The following is a 21,417-nucleotide window of genomic DNA, read 5'->3' as shown; positions in this document are numbered from 1 at the left end:
CGCTTACATGCACTAAGCATCATTCACTTTTCGCACTTCCGATTTGGGGTTTTTCTGATTTCAGCTTTAGACTTCTCGACCAATCAGAAAGTGATAAATGTGCGTGCGTCGGAAGATGATTGGCTGCCGCGACGCTTCTTACTAATAAAATGTTGACGCAATTCTATGTAAAGCAGCTCTTACGTGATCACGTGGTTAAGCAAGTAATGAAATAGTGGGGGAAACAGCATAAGAAGAATAGTATGTGCAAAAATAAAAAATTTAGATTGTGAAGATACCGAAGGTCTATTATAGAATTAGCGTGTAAAACGCCTTATAGTGTTTTATTATCGACATTTTCGGACGAAGCGCCAAATTTATTGTTGCTCGCCACCGCAATCGTGCCAAACAGTACAGGTTATCGGCGATAACATGGCTCCATTGTGATCGAGGCTCGGCGTTCGTATTCTGTATGACATGTTGAATCGTTGCACGTTGCGCGTTGCCCGTTGTCCAAGTAACTTGTCGCCGTTGCGGCTCGCCATTTAGCATCGCGAAATTACGAGTTACGTAGTGAGTACCCGCAGCGCCCACTTGTTTCATGCGCGCAGCGATATAATCACCGATACTTGCACTGCAAATGTGGAAGCCCGTTTCGTTGTATGTTGTACATACGTTACAATTTGAGCGTCTCCATTCGATTTAACCTAGAACCCATTCATCACGCAGTCGTTTCGCCACGAAACGATTTCCTCGTCCCGAGACATGATCGAAGATTCTTTCTCCTTATGCGATTTCTACTTGTGAGCGTCATAAGCCGTTTTCAGGAGGAGGTACGTTCATATGTGTTGTAAAAACACATTTTGTGAGATTATTATATGTGTGGTGTGCGTTTGATGAGATCAAAAATTATATAAAAATGTTTGTTCTATAAAATATGAAAAAATACAGCAATGTACTATTTTGTTGTGTATAAGTGATACATTTGTTCCAATGACAAATTTTAATCTGTAAAACTAAAAATTTTGTCTATAACATTTTTTCATATATGTTATTGCATATATTTGGAACGAATATCGTCAAAATCAGAAGGTGTGTGAAAAGAAGTTTCTAGAGAAAAATTTTGTGGTCAACTGTAATCAACTTTTGTGGTTGTTTTCAAATTGAGAGAATAGTTTAATTTAAAACTGTGTAGAAAAATAGGCATTGTTAAGAAATCTACTACTGCATTGTTCTTTCAAATTTCTTTTAGGTAATTTTTATGTATACCTTATTTATTAAACAATCTTTGTAGTAAAGAAGAGTGTACATAGCATGATATACAATATATTCTTCTTTCTTTATGAAATATATATCTTTTATAATTTTAATTTAATACTGCGTCTGTTATCATTATTTTTATCAGGCTTTTTTCAAATTATTTTTCTATTAAGATGAGTTAATTTTTTTCACGTTATTTTGTATTTTACTTATCACAGAGTATTAAATCTTATCTTATCATCAAGAGTGATTTTAATGTAATTTTGTGTAATTTATTTTGAGTAATTATCTATCTAGCTTATTAATAAGCTAAGGTGATATGTTAATATAAGGAATATTGATAATATGTTATATACATTTCCAGATTGTATAAATATTAACGATGTCTGTACATTACAAGTTTAAATCCACTTTGGACTATGATACTGTATCATTTGACGGACTACATATTTCAGTGGCTGATTTGAAAAAAGCCATATTTCATCAGAAACGTATTGGCAAAAATACAGACTTTGACCTGCAAATTACAAATGCACAAACAAAAGAAGGCAAATATTTTATTTTGTTGTTAAATCTTTATTTTAATTTGCATTTTATGCAAATGTAGATAATATATTTAATAATTATATTATTTCTCACAGATTACACAGACGATAGTGCATTAATTGCTAAAAATACTAGTCTAATCGTTGCTAGAGTTCCATTAACAGTACAACAAAAGCGTTCCTGGGATCGAAATGAAGCCCCTCCATTTAGTAATTTAAAAGATGAAACAAATTTGGGCCGAACTGTAGATCTTACAAGATTAGATGGTTCTGAGGAAGATAAAATTCGTGCAATGATGACACAGTCGACTCAAGATTATGATCCATCAAAGTATGTCCTTAATATAAGTTATTTTTTGCAGTGTAGAGTTTGATTTTTGAAGAGAAATGTTTGATATATCTATTAGCAAGCAATTAAATTTTTGTAATAATCTACATATAATATACGACTTATGTAAGAAAGTTTGGTGCATACATAATTTTTTGACAGTTATATGAAGATTCGCGGAGCTAATCAGACTGGTGATGTACCTGCCAATTATCGTTGTTATAAGTGCCACCAACCTGGACATTGGATAAAAAATTGTCCACTAGGCACAAATCAAGAGCCAATTGAAATAAAGAAAAGCACAGGCATTCCCAGAAGTTTCATGGTGCCAGTTGAAGGACCCTTAGTACCTGGTGCTATGATGACACCCACAGGACACTATGCTGTTCCTGCTATTGACCAGTAAGCTCTATTATAATACATACATTATTTAGATTTTAAGAAATATTACTATATGTATATATTTTATTACAATATTTGTATATGTGTATGTTTGCGGACATAAAATATACGATTGTTACTTTTCTTTCTGTAGTCAAGCCTATAAGGAAGGCAAGAAAGAACGACCACCATTTTCGCAAGACCCAGAACCTGTAGCAGAAAAACCAGAAATACCAGAGGATCTGTTATGTAATATCTGCAAAGATCTTTTAACGGATGCAGTGATGATTCCATGTTGCGGAAATTCCTTTTGCGACGAATGTAAATTTTTATCATAAATTATTGATGATTAACTCTGTACAAAATTACCAAAATATACATTAATATGTATATACATATTTTTTTTACAGGTATTCGTACATTTTTATTAGAATCAGAAGAACACGAATGTCCAGATTGTAACGAAAAGGATGTGTCACCAGAAACTCTTATTCCAAATCGATTTTTACGTAATGCAGTGATGAATTTTAAGAATGAGACTGGTTATGCCAAAAGACAAACGTATCGGCCTCCTGCTCAAAGCAGTGGACACTCTATTGCATCGTCGGATCAACCAAAACCTGAAGTACAACAAACTGCAAGTCAAGTAACCACACAAGCTAAAACCGTGCAACCGTCCGTTGTTCCTGATGTACCATTGCAAGAGTCTGCGGAACTTCAATCCACTAATTTTGAATCTGCCTTGCAACAAGCTCCAGCTACCACTTCTACCTCGCAGCCACAGACATCAACGAGTAAGTGTTTTTTGGTAACAAGTGTTATTTTGTTGTACATATAATTAAAAATAAATAGATTTAAAAAGAATGCAATAATGCAAATAATTTTGTAATATGCTAGGGAAATATTAAATATATCTTGTATGAAGTTTTGTGTTCAGTAATTATAGTTTGTTGCTTCATTGAATTTTCATTAGTTATTGGTGAAATCAGTGCGTGATAGCATGCAATTGTTATTTTTCTTCTTTTTTTTTTACTAAAAGTAGTACTTACTTAACCATATTAGGGACTTTTCAAAAGATCCAGCAAGGTAAATTAAAGTTTATGCATATTATATTAATACAAAATTGCTAATTTGTATATATATATGTATACATACATAATTTATGGTTAAAATGCTGTGATTATATTTGTAATATTTTGTGATGTATTAATTTATAAGAGTATGAGAGGAAAGAAATATGTGGAAGTATAACTATATGAAAATATTTATAATGTGTGAGAAAAATCTTATTAGCAAATTCATTGATTTTAGAGTTGATCACTAATGGTAATTTTTTAAGTTATTTTCTGTTATAAAAATATTGCAGCAACTACAAACACACAGAAGGTTTGTATTGTATTAGCGCCTCAAAGTTATAAAAAAAGATTACTAGTAGATTAGTTAACTTCATTGGCTTTTTATAAAAATTACTTATATCCTAACAAAAATCTAATCTATTATCAATTGAATATTATAAATATTTATTAATGAATAGCCAAATAATTATGAATGCTTTTTTATTAAAATTTTAATTACACAAATATTCAAATAATGAAAATTGATTAATGATATATACTTAAAGTCCTATCTACATCATAAAATATGAAAAGTGTTCCTTGATGTTTATATATATTTATATATATATATATGTATCTAAAATTTAGTAAAAAGATAATTAGCCCTATTTCATTTATATATGAAACGCTGTTTCACATTACATAGCACATATAACGTCGTATATTTTACTTACATATAATATACATAATCTATATCTCCCCTTACAACGCTGAACTTTCTGTCTTTCTACATGTTTCTCGTACGTAAACAGAAGGCAGACGCCATTGTTGGAGTATGTGATCAATGTAGCTTTGGCATTTTTAATTGACATGGCGCATAAATATTTGAAGAGATAGCTTTGATTGCAATGGAATGCGCTCGATTGTTGCCTAATCTCGCACTATAACATATTGCTAACAACTTATTCGAATTCTGATATTGGCCAGCTGACGATATCGAACACATAACCTCAAACAATATGAGGCTGAATCCCGTATGTTTTTTGCGTCTAACTCAAAAGTGCCATTGATGTACCGCGATTCGTATTTCTTAGCGAGCTTTATAATTGCCGATTTTAATCGCCTAATCGTACGTGATGTGCTTCTGACAGTTCTGCCTGAATCCACTCCAGAGTCACACTTGCAAAGTGATTCGGTAACAAAACTAACAACTGACGAGGAAACTGAGGTACCTCCTCCTCCAGGGACAGAGCCTTTACTTCCTATTCCTGCCATCGTAAGTTCGCCGGAACGGGAACACGAGCGAAGTGATCCTCCCAGTCGTGAGAAGAAAGAACGTGACAATGAATACGCAGGAGAACGTCAATCGAGAGAGCGTCGACGGAGTTTCAGCAGGGATGGACACCGTGAAAGGTAAATTTTCGCAAAAAGACGTCGCGTTCGATAAAATTATAACACTATGGATCTAGAGATCGATAATCAATACACACGAGGCTGATGTTAAAGCTGTAAAACGCAGTTGTAAAATTTCAAACATTTCGATTCCGCTTATTTTGACATAACTTCTTAATTTTTAGATTATACATGTATTGAAGAAGACTCATAGTCAAAACATTTGTCATTTCTTTACAACATTGCGCAAACAACAACCGCATTTTATAGCTCTAATGAACTTTATATGTATATTAATTTTATAAGTTCTAACAAAACATAAAATCTAACATTAAAGTGAGCTGTTTAAGATCACATTTGTTGACTGAAACGTTTGTAAATCAATTGATCTCATAGGTCATATTAGATTTGATATTGACTTCTATATTAAAAGCGATATATATTATATTAAAGAGAAATTTTCTCTATTTCAAGACACAAATCTGTATTACAATGTAAAATAAAATATTCAAATAATTTATTTTTTATATAATAATCTAGAAGTGGAGAACGTGGTCGTAGAATTGAGAATTTACGGCCGCTGAATCGCAACCGTAATCGTTCCCTGTCGCCGAGACATTCCCAGCATAGCGAATATCCACCTTCGGGCACGGTACTGCCTCATTTAATGAACCCGCCTCCTTCCAAGGGTTATCAAGGTCATCTTGCGGATGATGGACATTACCCGCCTGCTATGCATTATGACAGCGGAATACGTAGATCTAACGAAGATCGTGCAGGCACTCCGACGGTGAGTAAATATTCGCTTTATAGTTAAAATAGTTGAATCAAATTAACGTGCGTCATCTATACTTGGTGGTTGCCTTTACCTTTGTTAACGTAATTTTACAATCAAGAAGTTTAATCAAGTTTCAGAATTTTAAAAGCAGTTTATACCCTGTAATGGTCGTATTAATTCATTGTCACAACATTTCAGGTCGACGAGCCACATTTGCATGTTTCTTCGTCCGGCAATCAACCACCGTTACTGCCGTTTCCACCGGGCGAGGAGCGCATCCCACCGCCAAATTACAATCAGCCACCGCCAAACGTACCTCCGCACAATCCACCACTGTTGCCAGATCCGTATATGAGTCATCGTATTCCGATATATCCGCATCAACAGGGATCTCATTATGGACCGCCGAGATATGACAGACCTCCTTATCAGCAGCAGGGATACCGACCGTCTCAGCCACCTCGGAACTACAATGGACCACCGAGACCGATGAGAGGTTTACACCACAGTAAGCGATTTGTTAAATTCTATATCTAATCGTAAGTCATATGAAACAAAGTGAGACAAATGCTTTTAATCGAAACTAAAAGCACAGAATAAAAGTACTCTATACTTTCTCCCTGTAATTCTTTTCTTTTTTCTTTTAGAACAAATGATTGACTCCTGTTTTTTAAATACTTACTTTTTAAATATTGTCAGATCTCCATTTTATATCTATAATTACATTGGAATTATATTTATATATAATTAGTAGTTTTTATTGGTTACATCTTTTCGTATTTTCTACAAGCTCTTGATAGAAACAAATGTTGTGATATATTTACTCACATTTAGTCACATAATTCATAGTATGTATTTTAATTCTTCGCGGACAGGACAGTTTAAAAGAGGAGCGTTAGCATGGAGAGAATGACGTACATCTAAATATTAACTTATCTAATGTATTAATTACTAGAAGTAGGTAGAATAAAACTTACACACTTCAAAAACTAAATTTGATGCAGCAAGTAAACGCGCGTTCGTGAAGAGTCAATGCGTTGGGTAGTATTTCATTTTGCATATTGTATTTTGTTTCAGTGGGATATAGAAACTTGCAGCCGCCGCCGCCAGGACTAGGTAGAAATATACACAATGGAAATCCGCCAGGGTAAGCTAATTCTTCGCATTGATGTTTCAATCGATGAAAATATATTTGCGAGCTTCGTTCTTGATTAATGTACTCTTTTCAGTATTATCGATGATCCGTTGGAGGCATTCGAACGAATGCTCAGAGAAAAAGACGAAAGAGATAGACGTTTGGGAAAGCACAGAAGAAGGAGCAGAACCCGATCTCGATCGCGCAGCTACAGTCGATCTAGATCTCGTTCATTTAGCCGCAGATCGCCATTCGGATCTCGCCTTAGCCGATCACGAAGTCCGCCATCGAAGCGAAGATCATCGAGATCACCCTTGCCGCTCAGACCTCGTAGCCGCACTCCGAAACGTAGATCGCGAAGTGGGAGCTTTTCTATTAGCAGGTATTTTAATTTTCTATTTTTGTGGCTTTAATACAGTGACACGCAGTGTTCGCTTGATATTAAAGTTTTATCTGACATTCGCAGATCTAGATCATACTCGCGTAGTCAATCGCCAAGGTTATCTCCGTCAAGAGACAGAGATCGGGATAGAGATCGGGATAGAGATCGAGAGAGAGATCGGGAAAGAGACCGTGATCGCGACAGAGATCGCGAACGGGATCGAGATCGCGACTTACTGCCCAGATATCGATCGCCAGTCAGATCACCTCCGAGGTACGGCATTCATTATTGCACGAAAGACACTTCGTAAGATGTATTTCGAGCACGTTGTACTAATTGATGCAAACCTAATCTTGCAGATTTCAAAGGGAGAGAGATCGCGAGAGAGATCGTCCGCGATCTCGCGAACCTCGAGATGGATATGGTACTTATTATAGCGATTCGCCAGCTCACGATTATCAGTTCCGTGATCGTGAACGCGATTTACCACCAAGAGAGAGGCCGTTACCGAGATATCCAATTAGGAACCAGCCGCCCCCGCACAATATACCATTGATGCCGCATCTAGTCACTGGAGGTCACCCACCACCGCCGCTTATTGGGTCATTGGGACCTCCGCCTACGGACAGGAAAGACTATTATGATTCCTACAACAGGTATTTTCGCCTCAATAGTACTTTCATTCATGTACACGCTAAGCAGACAGTTCACCGACATACCTATGCCACTAGTTTAATTAAGCAAAAGCTGCGCAACGGTGGTTGATGGATTATATAAAAGCGATTACATAAAAATTGAATTGTCCTGTTGTTAGCGGGAAAAAACTCGTGCGCACCGAAATAATTCTGGAAATTTATTTTGACTGTGCATTGACTGTGCATTGACTGTGATATTATTTGGACGTATGTTGGTTATTGCATAAATTTGACAATGAGTAGTTCTATGTTTTGTTGCATATAAATTTTACGTTGATGCAAAAGTTCTTAAATAACGATTCAATCCCTCGCAATACTGACAATTCCGGCAATCGCACGCAATACGACGCCTGAGTCAATTCTGACCCATTTTCACTTGTGTAAATATTTCAAAATAAGTGCTCATTATTAGAATGACTGATATTTTTTATTTCTAAGATCAACTTTCTAAGAACAATACAAGTACTATCAAAAAATTATATTTATTTCATTGAGATAAAATGTATATCTTTTCTTTCCGAAATATTCGACACTGTTAAAAATACATTTTTTTGAGACACACTCGTCTACTTGTTCTAACAAAATTGTCAAAAACAAGTGACATACCAGTTGTGATATCCGGGATTTCGATCCTCTCGAATTTCGCGCGCTCGCGGCGGAAACGGAGAGAGAAGGAAGGGAATGAAGGGATTGGTTGTCGTTAGCGAGGGGTTGCCATATAAAGATGGTGGATGCCTTAAATTTACGGGGTAAGCAGACGCGAATAAAAGGGCATACGCGGATAAAATACGAACGCACGTCTCGCGGGGTGCGTCAGCCCGGCTCGACTGAGGGGGTGTAAATAAATAAACAGTTATTGTGTCTTTTGATATTAATTTAATACCACCACTTCCGGTAGATTCAAAATCTTAATCCTAAACGTAGGCGGTAATAATTGATTAAAGACGATTCTCGGTCTTGGTTTGGAATCGTGTAACAGCGTTATCTCTTCTGCTTCGGGAGGGTGCAGAGTGTTATTTAGTGACTCGAAGTGTTCGAGTAATACGTCCGCGTCCGGGTAACCTTTAGAGGAAATTGTCAAATGTTGAACAGTCAAGTCAGTTTTCTTTGGGTCTGAAAAGACTCAAGTACCGTTCGGCGAGGGTTAATTAACAAGCTATTAGTAGCACGCTTTAATTTTTCTCTTTATTTCTATTACGATTAATTGTAAGTGTGTGAATTTCATAGTGAAATTTATCTACTAAGTATACAAAAATGATGGCAACAAAATACGAACCACGAATATATCTAAAACGTTATTAAAGTACGAACATGTGGAACTTCTGCTACATGTCGAATTTATGCAATTCATATTTTACTATATAGCACAATTATGTAGTTATATAGTTAAACTCTAGCTCTTGCGCGCGCGCGCGCGCGCAAACTTTAAGAATTGTACGCTGCGATATTTTGATGTATTTGATGTGATTAACTTGTATCGCGCGCGTGATATCCAATTATACAAACTGATATATATATATTTTTTTTTATAAACTTATATTCCATCTGTGAAGATTGAGGGAAAGACTGAGTTAAAAGAGAATGCGCTTTTAACGCCGCATACTTTATATACGACAGTTTCTTATATGCCAAAAGTGAATTGTTAATTAATATTTCAAGTGATATTCACTTGAATAAATTTAGTGCATTTCAAACGCGCAAATATGACTTCAGGAAGGTCACAATTGCGAAAACATTGAACTCGAATAAAAAGAAAAGCATAGTACAAATATTTATATTTTATATATAAACTTACAATTTGGGAAGAAAATATATACATAAATGTATATATATAATTTTGGAAATTATAATAACAACATACAGAGTGTTCCGTCACGAAATCGACAAAATTGCAAGTGTGTTCGAATCATGGATGTATGAATATCTGGATGGTGCAATAAGTGGTCTAAAAGGCGAAGAAAGTGAAGTCTGAGCAGGGAAATCATGCAGCGGCATGTTGGTTGGCTAGAAAAATGGCGGTGTTAGTAACCTAACCTAACCTTGGCTTGGCAATCGCGTTCACATGGCTTGTAGAAAACCGAGCAATTTGAAGATTTGAACTTATTACCTCTACTTTTATGTATATATTCATATATTATAATTATGAATAATATTCATATATTATAAATTCCACGCTTGTTAGTTACCCGCCATCTTGGTTGGTTAGTTTTCCCCTTGCCCCTTTGGCTTCAACCCCTCATGCTATCGCTCCGTCCATATATTCTTATGTCCATAGATGGTCATTCTAGGCAAAAAAATTCATATTCACCATGGGTCGGCTTAATTCCCAATGAGCACTTTGTTGTACAAGACTCCATAATGAAAGCTCTCCGATTTCCATGTATACAGGATGTTCCATTTTATTTTTGACGGTCAATATCTAAAAAAATATGGGAGATACGGAGAAAAATGTTTCAGCCAAAAATTGTACGGAGAGGGAAATAATAAAATTAATTTGATATAATTTAATAAGAAATAGGTTGGGTTGTTGAGGCACCTCTCAGAAAATAGTAATATTTTCTTTGCTACATAAATAATGTTTATTTTTATTAATACATATTATATATATATATATATATATATATATATATATATATATATATATATATATTTAATTATTAATGAAAATAAACATTATTTATGTAGCGAAGAAAATGTTACGATTTTTTGAGAGATGCCTAAACAGTCCAGCCTATTTCTAATATAAAACGCTTTTTTCTAATATAAATCGTCTCGGGAATCGGCCCGAAATGTGCAACTAATTCCGAGCGCTGTTTTACGAGATATTTGGTACTTTAATTTGACATAATTTTACATAAACTATGAAATATCTCGTTAAATATTCATTTTTCAATTATCTTTTCAATTATCATCTCAACACTTTTATGCACAAAATAATGAAAGGAATCAATTGGCGTAGAAAAAACACAGTTGTCTCAGAAAAAAATATGATATATTTCAGCTATATATTTTTTCTGAGATATTTGACTGTCAAAAATACAATGGAACATCCTGTATATGATAATCATTTCGTAATAATCACTTCATCTTGCATGGAAAGCCAGAAACACGAATGAATAGTTAGTCATGACATTGCTAATGTTCACTGGACGCAGTCACTGGAGCAAGCGTGTTTGCAGCACCGTGATAAACAATTTGAGCAATACCTGTGCACAGGAGAACATTCTACCGAGCGTCAATGTGGTAATTGTAATGGTAATGTGATTTTATATGAATAAGTCACGAATAAACTTTTTTGCTTACACTGTAAAAAATTACTGACTGACAATTCAGACAAAAGTGTTTGAAGTTTTACTTACAGTCACATTGTCTGAATTTTCGGACAGAATATTGTCTGAATTTCTAGCCACAGTTATCTGAATTTCTAGTCACAGTTGTCTGAATTTCTAGCCACAGTTGTCTGAATTTCTAGCCACAGTTGTCTGAATTTCTGGTCACAGTTGTCTGAATTTCTAGCTGCAGTTGTCTGAATTTCTAGCTACAGTTGTCTGAATTTCTAGCTACAGTTGTCTGAATATTTCTGATCTCAATGCCTGAATATTCAAACACTTTTGTCAGAATTTAGATGTGGTTTTTTTAAAATACTAACAATATATTTTGATTTAAAGTATACTCAATGATGCGATGTTTCTTACCGGGCTCCCGACTTCCGAGCCCCACGCAAGCGAGAACATGTACGCGCTTCTCGCTTGCGTGGGGCTTGGGAGTCGGGAGCCCGGTAGGAAACATCGCATCACTGAGTATACTTTAAACCAAAATATATTGTTAGTATTTTAAAAAAACCACACTTATCCAAACTTGTTTTTTACTGGTATACATATATTTCATTAAAAAACACAAACGCCACGTAATCATAAAACTTTTCGGATGTAAGACTGATGACAGAGAACGAGATGTAAGTCGTAGTCGTGGATGTATGGTAAGGCAGAGAAAAACGTAAGTCGTGAAACGTATTCACACAATAACTTTTCACGACTTACGTTTTTCTCTGCCTTACCATACGTCCACGCTACGACTTACATCTCGTTCTCTGCTATCAACCTAACTAATATTCCGTAATGGATTCCACGACGCGACGTCAGTTGAGACTGCTTCAACTGCATTTGTTACACTGCTACTGCGTCTTCGCTACTGCACGGACATCCACGCATCGGGTTATAAAACCACAGCATGTCTGAAATTTTAGACAGATGCTGCTTTCAAATATGTTGTCTAATTTTTTGGACACCAATTCTAAATTTTTCGGACAGACGCGCCACTATTCTGAACTTTCAGAGAAACTACTCTGATAATTAAGACAGATTATCTGAAATTACTTTCAGGCACCCAGATCTGAAAATTCAGACAAAAATGTGTCTGAATTTTTAGGCAATTTTTTACAGTGTAGAATGACCATGCGAACACGCTGGCAACGTTTGTTGGTTTCGCGACGGGACACCTTGTATATATGCATATATTTATGAAATAACATGAAAATTTAATTGCTGGACAAGTTAAAGAGTAAAATAAGAGAAACTTGTGTGAAAGGTATATGCCAAAATTATTTGAGGCAGAAAGTGATCTTTCTTATCAAGTGTAAAAATATAGACTGCAAGTCCACGAGAGTGGATTACATTTTACGACATACTGTTAAATATGTTTATAAACTTTTATTCTACATATTTTTATTATATTTACTCTTACCGTTTTCGAACTGCATATATATTTTACGTTAAGTAATTTTATACATTAGGATTCCGTTTATACATACACACACATACACACACACAAATACACACAAACATAAAGAAAGAGAGAGCGAGAGAGAGAGAGAGAGAGAGGGAGGGGAGGGAGAGAGACTGAGAGAGAGAGAGAGAGAGAGAGTTTAAAGTTGTAAATCTATTATTTTTAATAGAAAGAATGAAAGATCAAAAGATGATTATATTTTTATTTGGCACACTTTTATAATATGAATCATCATATATCCATATTTATATTTTAAATTATTATTACTATTGCCATTTTAATTATTCTGCTCAAGTCATCATTTATTCATTTAATATACAAAAGCAGGAAAATCTTCCTGCTTGCTGTTGTTGAATGTATGCTATACGTACAATTGCATTTATTATTAAGGGAGAAATAAATATTTGGACGGAAATAAATTTATTTTGCAATTAAATATGTAGAGACCCAAGAATGTTTTGAGATTTGCAGAAAATATCCTGTATAGCTTTTTATCTATCTTTTTTTTAAAAAGCTTTTGATATGTTCTCTTCAAAATGATTTCTTTGTCGTGAACGTAATCAAAGTTGTTTTTGTAACTGGTACTCATTTCTTTTCACGAGATATGGAAGAAACTAGTATGTTACAAAAATGGGAATTGTTTTTTGAAGATCTTAAAATTCTCTTAAATCTCCATATGTATTCCTTTTTTTCTCTTTTTTGGTACACGATATAAAATGTGTGCAAATTGAAGAATATTTAATTAAAAATTTTGAAGACAGTAAACATAGATTAGAATATTAACTATCTCGAATTAATATTAACAGAAGTAATAATATAATGATGATATAAAATAAGAAACATTCTTTGATGAGAAAATACCTAATTTGCATTCGCAACATAGAAAAATAATTAATTTAAATTATAAACACTAATATATGTTTAATAAAACTAATCTTCTAAAGCTAATCTTTTTAATTTAGAGTATTTTACTTCATAATTTATTATAGAATTAATAATATATATTAATAATTTAATACATATAATATGCTATACATAAATATACTATCTGTATCTGTATTTATTTTTAACTTTAATACTTTATGTATTAATTTGTAGAAATGAAACTAAATTGTATAGATATATTGTATAAATATATATAAATATTATGTTTATGCTAATATACATATGTATGTAACCATATATGTATATGTGTATGTATATATACAGGGTGTCTGGCAATAATCGCCCCACCGGTCATATACAGGTAGAGGAGGTCAAATCGAGTAGAAAAGTCCTTTACCATTTTTTGATTTTTGTAATAAGTACTAAGTAATTAACGAAAAAAGATTGGTGAATCCGTGCAAGTAAAGCGCGCGCAGCGAGAAGGACATCCCACTGCTATGCGATCACTAGGCGCGCGATGAAGTGTTGGGAGGAGCGCTCTACAAATGACAATGGCAACATACGAGCGGCGCGTAACGCTAGATCCTTGTGTCCTAGTGATCGCGTAGCAGTGGGACGTCCTTCTCACCGCGCGCGCTTTACTCGCGCGGATTCGCCGATCTTTTTTCGTTAATTACTCAGTACTTATTATGAAAATTAAAAAATGGTAAAGGACTTTTCTACTCGATTTGACCTCCTCTACCTGTATATGACCGGTGGGGCGATTATTGCCAGACACCCTGTATATGAGAAACTTTATAAAATTGAGTAAAGTAAGATATATAAAAATATTTTGTGCGCTAAGAAAGCTGCATTTATATAAGTATTGAATATGTTATAAGATATTATATTTGTGTGTAAATATGTATTTTGTAATATTTATATATGTATTATATATGATATATAATTGTATAATACAATATTGCTACTATTGCAAATTTATTGCGCTATTCGTTCTTCTCAGTATAGTATTAAATTTTGTATATATGTAATTATGTACAATATTTGATAATTGTTATTATAAATTGCGTGAAATCTACTTTAATTTAGTTAATTTACTGTAGTTTAATAATTATACCGTGTAATTAAGTCCTGCAAAAATTCTCAAGCTTAGTTTAAGTTAAGTCTTAAGCTTAGTATTAATATATAATGTAATGTTTTATAAGGATTATACATAAGTGTGTTTTATATTTACTCGCAATATGCTGCTAAATATTATTACAATATTATTGTATATATAATTTTGTAAATTGTATGCATGTACATGTACTTTGTGTGTTATTTATGTGTATGATATATATATATATATATATATATATATATATATATATATATATATTATATATGCATACACATATACACATACTATATTACATTATGTGAAATATATATTAGTAATCTAAAAGTGCAAGAAGAAGAGAGAAGCAAGGAAGAGAGCATCGAGGACCATCGTGGGGATTGCAGAAGCTAGCCAGCTGATTGACAAGTCTGCATGGTTTCTGAATCAGGTGAATTCAGGGCCAAATCAACATTTGTAACGAAAAGAAATCATTTATTTTCATTCGTTTTCAGTGCCAGACTGAGGACGTGTTACTGAAAATGTTTCACTGATAAAAATGCCAAAATGAAATGAAGTGAAACGAAACGAAATGATAAGAATAAATGCAGCAAATATAATTTCTTACTTTTCGTATGTATTATTTGAATATTCACGGAATTGTAGTCGCAAAAAATTTAAATTATATAACAAATTGTATAAAGCTCTCGCAATTTTAAATTAAGTAACACGAAAAACGGTACGACTAGATATTATGCGTTTAATCTTTTTTATATTTACAAAAATGCTTTGAAAATACAAATACAAACGTTTCGGCCGATTATTCGACTATCCTCATGCATTAAATTAAAAGAATTACTATGAGGATAGCCGAATGATCGACCGAAATATTTATATTTGTATTCTTAAAAGCATTTTTGTAAATATAAGAAAAATTGACGTATAATATTTAATTGCAGCTCTTGCACCGTTTTTCATGTTATTTAATTCAAAATTATCTTTTTTACGCTGGACTTGAAAGCCGTTCAACGTTACAAATGTTGCTTTATGTACTTGATGATTTTATAACTTTAGTTATTGATTTTAACCAATCTGGGTAATATGGCAATTATGTCTTGTTCGTTTTTTCAGCGAAAATGACTTTCAAAAAGTGCAGTCATCTTACAAAAGGTTCACGCAATTCTTTCGTTCGAATTTTTATCAAATAAGTGTCTTCCATGTGTGAAAAAAAAAAAAAAAAGAAATAGTCTCGCTGACGGAGATACGGAAAGAAATTTATGGGTCGAATAAAGTTTCTTTTCTCTCTATATACGAAGTACCTTAACACGATTAATTTTTTCAGTATATCTCGGGATTTCAAATTCTGTTACTAACAACGTATTCTGTGATATACGCAGCGACGTTCTCCGCGCGTTCTAATCCAGTTTTGATCAAGTACCGCAGTGTCACAATAATTAGCTTAAAAGAAGGAAAAGCGTAAACGCATATTCGGTATTTCTGCAACACGGCCAATCTGTCAAGTACTGTACTGAACTTCTGTCAACAGGTATTCCGGACCGCCACCGCCGCAGCGCTTCGGCAGTCCTCTGAGGGACCTTCCGCCTCACAAGCGATTCGACGATGTAGCGCCGCCCGGTACCGAGGGCTACTACGACCTCTCGCCGCCGGGCGTCGAGCATTCCGAGAGACCGTTGAGGGATGATCGCGAGCGACAGCGTTCTTTGCGGGATCAAGAGGACCGCGAGCACTCGTCTAAGGATCGTGATAACGAGGAGCGCGACAGATTGAGAGATGACAGGTAACGTTGTTGTGCGAAAAATGCGAAATAATTTCTCTCGTAAAAGCAAGAGATTGTTAATTGGCTTTCTTCAACCTTATATTTTACAAGAAAATATTACAATTGTACATTTGAAAAGAGTAATATTTTCCTTCTATTGTCTCATCCTAGATTCCACCAAAAGAACCTTACAAATATTATAGATATACTCTTTATGAATGGAGATCCCTCTTCCGTTCATTTTTAACAATATACGTACGAGACTTAAATATCATTTCTTTAAAAAGGACAATATGACTAAAGACAATAATAATTTTAACAATAAAAATGACTCTGACAATAAAAAATATTTTGTCTTACCATATGTTAATGGAATTTCTGACAAGTTTTTCTTTGTAGCAAAAAAATACAATTCAATATTATCGTTCTCTCGTTTCAACGACTTAAGCATGTTCATTAAAACGCACAAAGATAACTTAAACAAATTCTCACAGTGCAATGTAGTGTACAAAATTTCTTGCAATGATTGCCAAGCAACATATATCGGACAGACAAAAAGACAACTGAAAACCAGAATTAACGAACACAAGAACAACATTAATTCCAACAATCTCTCTGTAATATCGTTGACAGGGAGAATTCTTATTGGAAGAGACTGACATCTGAGATGATTCAAATTAAACGCCAAAAATCGGCCATAAATAAACAGAGTGACACAGACCTTCTGTCCGAGTCTATTTACCACTCATTAAATTGTTACCGTCCTAATTCTCCTTCCAAAATTCTGCCTCCTATAATAATTTCAATTTCTACCGGTACCGTACGTTTTTACCTGTTTCGTCCTCACACAGTCAGCCACTGACATCACTAGGCGTTAACAAGAAAATCGTCTCACAAGCAATTTACAATTTAGATGTTTTTTGATTTTATTCAATGTGTTTCTCTCGACCAGTTTTTTTTCTCTTTTTTCTGTTTTTTCTTTTCTAATTCTGGTCATCTTTTATTATACAGTATTGTTCACTTATTACTCACAACATGCGATTGAGACTGTGTTTAATGGATTTTTTAATTATCAGGTATGTAACAACGATTCAAATTACTTTGCCGAGAATGTTTTTGTAATTTTTTAACTGTCGAATTTTAGCTATTGTACTGAAGGTGGCCCGATAGTGACCGAAACGTATACTTGTTAATAAAGAAAATTTGGAAAAGGAATAATCAGCAAAGAACACCTGACATTGGCTCTCGATCCCACTAATCATTACATTTTATTAATTTTTGTGAGCTCTTTAAGATTTTATTTTACTTTAGTAATATTTTCCTTGCGTTTAAAGGAATCGCGACCGTGAGGATCGTATGCGCGAGAGGGACGAGAGAGATCGCAGAATCGTAAATCGTGAACGTGAGGATCGCGACAGGCAAGCCCCGCCGAGGGATCACGAGGAGAGGATACGGGAGAAGGACGAGCGCGACAGAAGGGAGAAGGAGAAAGAACGGGACGATAGACACATTCGTGATCGCCGAGACGATGATAGGCACGTCGAGAAGAAGGATTATGACAAGGATCGGTACGTTCGCGAACTGCAATGCGCGTTAAACAATTTGTTGAACAAATATGTCATTTGATTTTTTTTTTCTTACAGTTACAGAGATGACAGAGATCGTCACAGGCAAGATGACAAGAGTCGGCCGCGTGAGAAGGAGAGACGCGAGCGCGAGTACGAATCCGAGAAGGATAGAGATCGCCACGAGAGATATGAGAGGCGTTCGGTAGAGCGGAAGAAGAACAGGAAGAGCTCAAGTCCGTATTCGCAAAAGTCGAGAGGCGATCTTAAGGACCTGTCACCGGAGCGGAGCAAGAAAAAGGAGAAGGATCACGAGGAAAAGACGGAGGAGAAGAAGAAGGAGAAGAAGATCAAGGAGAAGAAGAAGAAGAAGGACAGCGAGGAAAAAGAGAAGAAAAAGAAGAAGAAGAAGGACAAAAAGTCGAATCAGAAGGAGGCGCTCAAGGACGACTCGATGAAGGCGATGGAAGCGGAGGACGCGCTAGCCGAGAATAAAGCGACGAATGACACTCTGTCGCTCGGCAAGACCGATTCAGTGAAGACGTGCAACGAGGAGGACAACATCGAGAATCGGATGGAGTGCATCTCTAACGAGGCGTCCATCATGCCGATCAAGGAAGAATTCGAGGATAAGTCGCTAGCGATGAATCCGGAACCGCCGGAATTCAACGAGCCCAGTCCCGGCAGCGGTCGGCTCGACCGCACGGAATTTGGCACGAATCCGCCGAATCCGAACTTCAAGCCGATCCCGGAGCTCAAGTCGGAAATGAAGATCGAGAGTCTCTACAGCGGGCTCGACGACGCGGAAATCAACACTGTGATCACTGAGAAGTACACCTTACTGTCGGAACATCCGCCGACCGAAACGAAGGAAAACGCCGCCATGCTGACCGCGAGCTCGGAGAAGTCGCCGAAGAAGGACGAGTTCTTAGCGCCCATACCGGAATTGTCCAAGTGGGAGCGGGACGACACGACTGAGAAACCCGATGACGACGACGACGAAGACGACGACGCGGCGACGGCGGCGGCGACAGCGACTGCGGACGGATCGCCGACGGAGAGCATGCAGCGCGAGGACGAGCCGAAGTCGATGAAAATGGTCACCTCGGAGGTGCTGAAGCGGGCGGAGAATGCCATATTCCAGAAGGCCATTAACGCGATCCGGCCGATTGAGATTAAGAAGATCAGCGAGAGCAGGAAAATTCTGTACCAGAATCCGGAGCCCAAGGTGCTGGAGGCGGTGACGGAGCCCGCTAATCGAGAGCCACGCAAGAGCGTTAACGTAACAATCAACGTCGGTAGAAACGAGAGGAACGTCGAGATCACCGAGCCGGTGAAGAAGGCCAAGCTCGATCGTACCAAATTCAAGCCGGTTCCGGAGACAGCCTACTCGCCAACCAGACTGTCCGCCAAAGAGAGACTCGGCGACAAGATCGAGGACGGCAAGGAGAGGAAGATCAGTCCTATAAAGGGATTCTTGGAGAGGCGCGACGCGAAGAGCGAGAATCAGTCGAGGAGCCGATCGCCCAGGCGGGAGAAGCGACTCTCCTCGCCGCTCTTGGAGCGGCGAGTGGATCCCCCGTCGTTAAGCTTGAGCGGCACGAGCGGCGAACGAAAGGTATTCCTGGAGGAGAGAAAACGGGACAACAAGGATAGAGGTGATCGGTCGAAAGACAGATCCGACTTCCGAGGCGATAGGCACGAGTTGCGATCCGACAGGGAGAGTAGAATTGATTTCCGCTCAAGTAGAAACGACATGAAGGACAAGGATCGCGACAAAGAACGGGATCGCGAGCGCAGAGGTAGGACACCACCTCCGTCGTCCTGCGCGTTCAAGAGAACGGAGATGTCGAAGATGGGTCTGTTGAAGTCGAAGGACGACGAGGAAGAGAAGAGACGTGACAAGAAGTCGTCGCGGGAGGAGAAGAAGAGGAAGAAGGAGCATCGCAGTAGAAGCAAGTCCAAGGAGCATAAGAAGCGCAAGGAGAAGAAGCATAAGAAGGACAAGGACAAGAATCAAGAGAAAAAGCAAAAGCACAAGGAGAGCGCGGCCTCGAAGGACAAGTCGGACGGCAACGAGACCAAGATCGGTTACGAGAACATCGAGCCGCCTCTCGTTGCGGAATCGTTGAAGAAACAAAGGAAGAATCCGAAATTGGTGTCGGATCGCAAGCGCAGCATGCTCGACGAGGCGAGCTTCGAGCCCGATTACTCGGCTTCGGACTCGGAATCGGACGGCGAGGAGGGCAAGATGTTGCCGCCCGCGAAGAAGCTGAAACTCGACGAAGCGGAGCTGAACAAAGAGATGGAGATGAAGTCTCTGAAGAAGCGGTCCAAGTCGAGCAGTAGCGAGGATACATCCAGCAGTTCCGACACGACAACCTCCGATTCGGACAGCAGTGACGAGTCGCACAAGAAGAAGAGGAAAAAGCACAAGAAGCACAAGAAGAAGAAATCTGCCAAGAAGGACAGCAGCTCGGACTCGGATACTTACTCGGACTCGTCCGACAGTAGCAGCGACGAGGAAAAGCACAAGAAGAAGTCAAAGAAATCGAAGAGCAAGAGCAAGCAATCGAAGAAGAAGAAAAAGTCCAAGCATAAATGACATCACTAGACACCTTTGATGTTCGCGATGACGAAATCTTAATCCGAAACAATGAAGAGAGAAGAATAGAACTTTTCTTCTTTGAGCGCTTACGATTATTATGAAAATTACTTTTACGATATCGTCCACGATACTGGAGGAAAGATTTTGCAGCATTGTTATTCGCATATTTGTTAGGCAGATTATGACATTGCTATAATTCAATGTAAAAAAGTTTTTTTTAGCAACAGGAATCATTTAACAGTAGGTTTTTTATTTGCGCGAAAGAAGGAAAAGGCATTTGGTGGCAAAACAACTTGATAGATCGACGAGCGGTGAAAGAGGGAAGAGTGTATATGATAGTCAAGTTGCTCTAATTTAAAAAGGCAGAAAGGAGAGAAAAGAACATTATATGGCCTTTACATAATCATCATCACGCTCTCGTTTAGCATATTTAAGTGCTGTATGTAAGTTTATTATTACGATAAGTGATGTACATTGTAGTCGATGTAACTTGTACTGATTTCATCAAAGGATAATAAGTCTCTACAGAAATCATAGTAATTATACGATAAATAAATTAGGAGCAACTTTATTTAGGATCTCCGCTGTCTCTCAGCATTATATTGTACTTTCATAATCTAATGTCAGTATATGTAAGAAAAATCACAAAATAAAATAGTAAAATTCTTTTAACAATGCTCTTTGTGTTTCATCCAATTGCACACATAGTGAGCGATTCCTTTATAAGTGCATCTTGATATGTCACATGTACAGTTAGATATACGTAACGAT

At 36.6% G+C, this 21,417-nt stretch overlaps 1 protein-coding gene across 2 annotated transcripts; it reads left to right on the top strand.

The window, feature by feature from the left end:
* Nucleotides 1–119: 119 nt before the first annotated feature.
* Nucleotides 120–21,321, top strand: LOC105676890 (something that sticks like glue). 2 transcript variants are annotated; one of them, XM_012375104.2, is made up of 16 exons: nt 120–812; nt 1,604–1,787; nt 1,881–2,115; nt 2,275–2,514; nt 2,648–2,814; nt 2,904–3,287; nt 4,700–4,961; nt 5,481–5,730; nt 5,917–6,226; nt 6,796–6,865; nt 6,948–7,235; nt 7,320–7,508; nt 7,595–7,891; nt 16,243–16,494; nt 17,808–18,041; nt 18,117–21,321. In XM_012375104.2, exons 2-16 carry the CDS (start codon nt 1,622–1,624, stop codon nt 20,641–20,643), a joined length of 5,871 nt encoding a protein of 1,956 aa, XP_012230527.2. In that variant the 5' UTR covers nt 120–812; nt 1,604–1,621; the 3' UTR covers nt 20,644–21,321. The 2 variants fall into 2 exon arrangements, with proteins under 2 accessions (XP_012230527.2, XP_067213419.1); XM_067357318.1 differs by lacking the exons at nt 120–812; nt 1,604–1,787; nt 1,881–2,115; ... (1 more) ...; nt 2,648–2,814; nt 2,904–3,287 and adding an exon at nt 4,435–4,582.
* The last annotated feature ends 96 nt before the right edge of the window (nt 21,322–21,417 follow it).

The sequence above is a fragment of the Linepithema humile genome, chromosome 6, assembly GCF_040581485.1.
Source record: "Linepithema humile isolate Giens D197 chromosome 6, Lhum_UNIL_v1.0, whole genome shotgun sequence".
Taxonomy (NCBI): domain Eukaryota; kingdom Metazoa; phylum Arthropoda; class Insecta; order Hymenoptera; family Formicidae; genus Linepithema; species Linepithema humile.
This window is presented reverse-complemented; position numbering and strand designations above follow the sequence as displayed.

What these genes read in the sequence shown, in the direction of transcription:
- LOC105676890 (XM_012375104.2), top strand. Translation starts at nt 1,622, where the DNA reads ATGTCTGTACATTACAAGTTTAAATCCACTTTGGACTATGATACTGTA. An exon ending in GGGAGCTTTTCTATTAGCAG is followed by an intron (nt 7,236 to 7,319) that starts GTATTTTAATTT and finishes TGACATTCGCAG; the next exon opens with ATCTAGATCATACTCGCGTA. An exon ending in TATTATGATTCCTACAACAG is followed by an intron (nt 7,892 to 16,242) that starts GTATTTTCGCCT and finishes TTCTGTCAACAG; the next exon opens with GTATTCCGGACCGCCACCGC.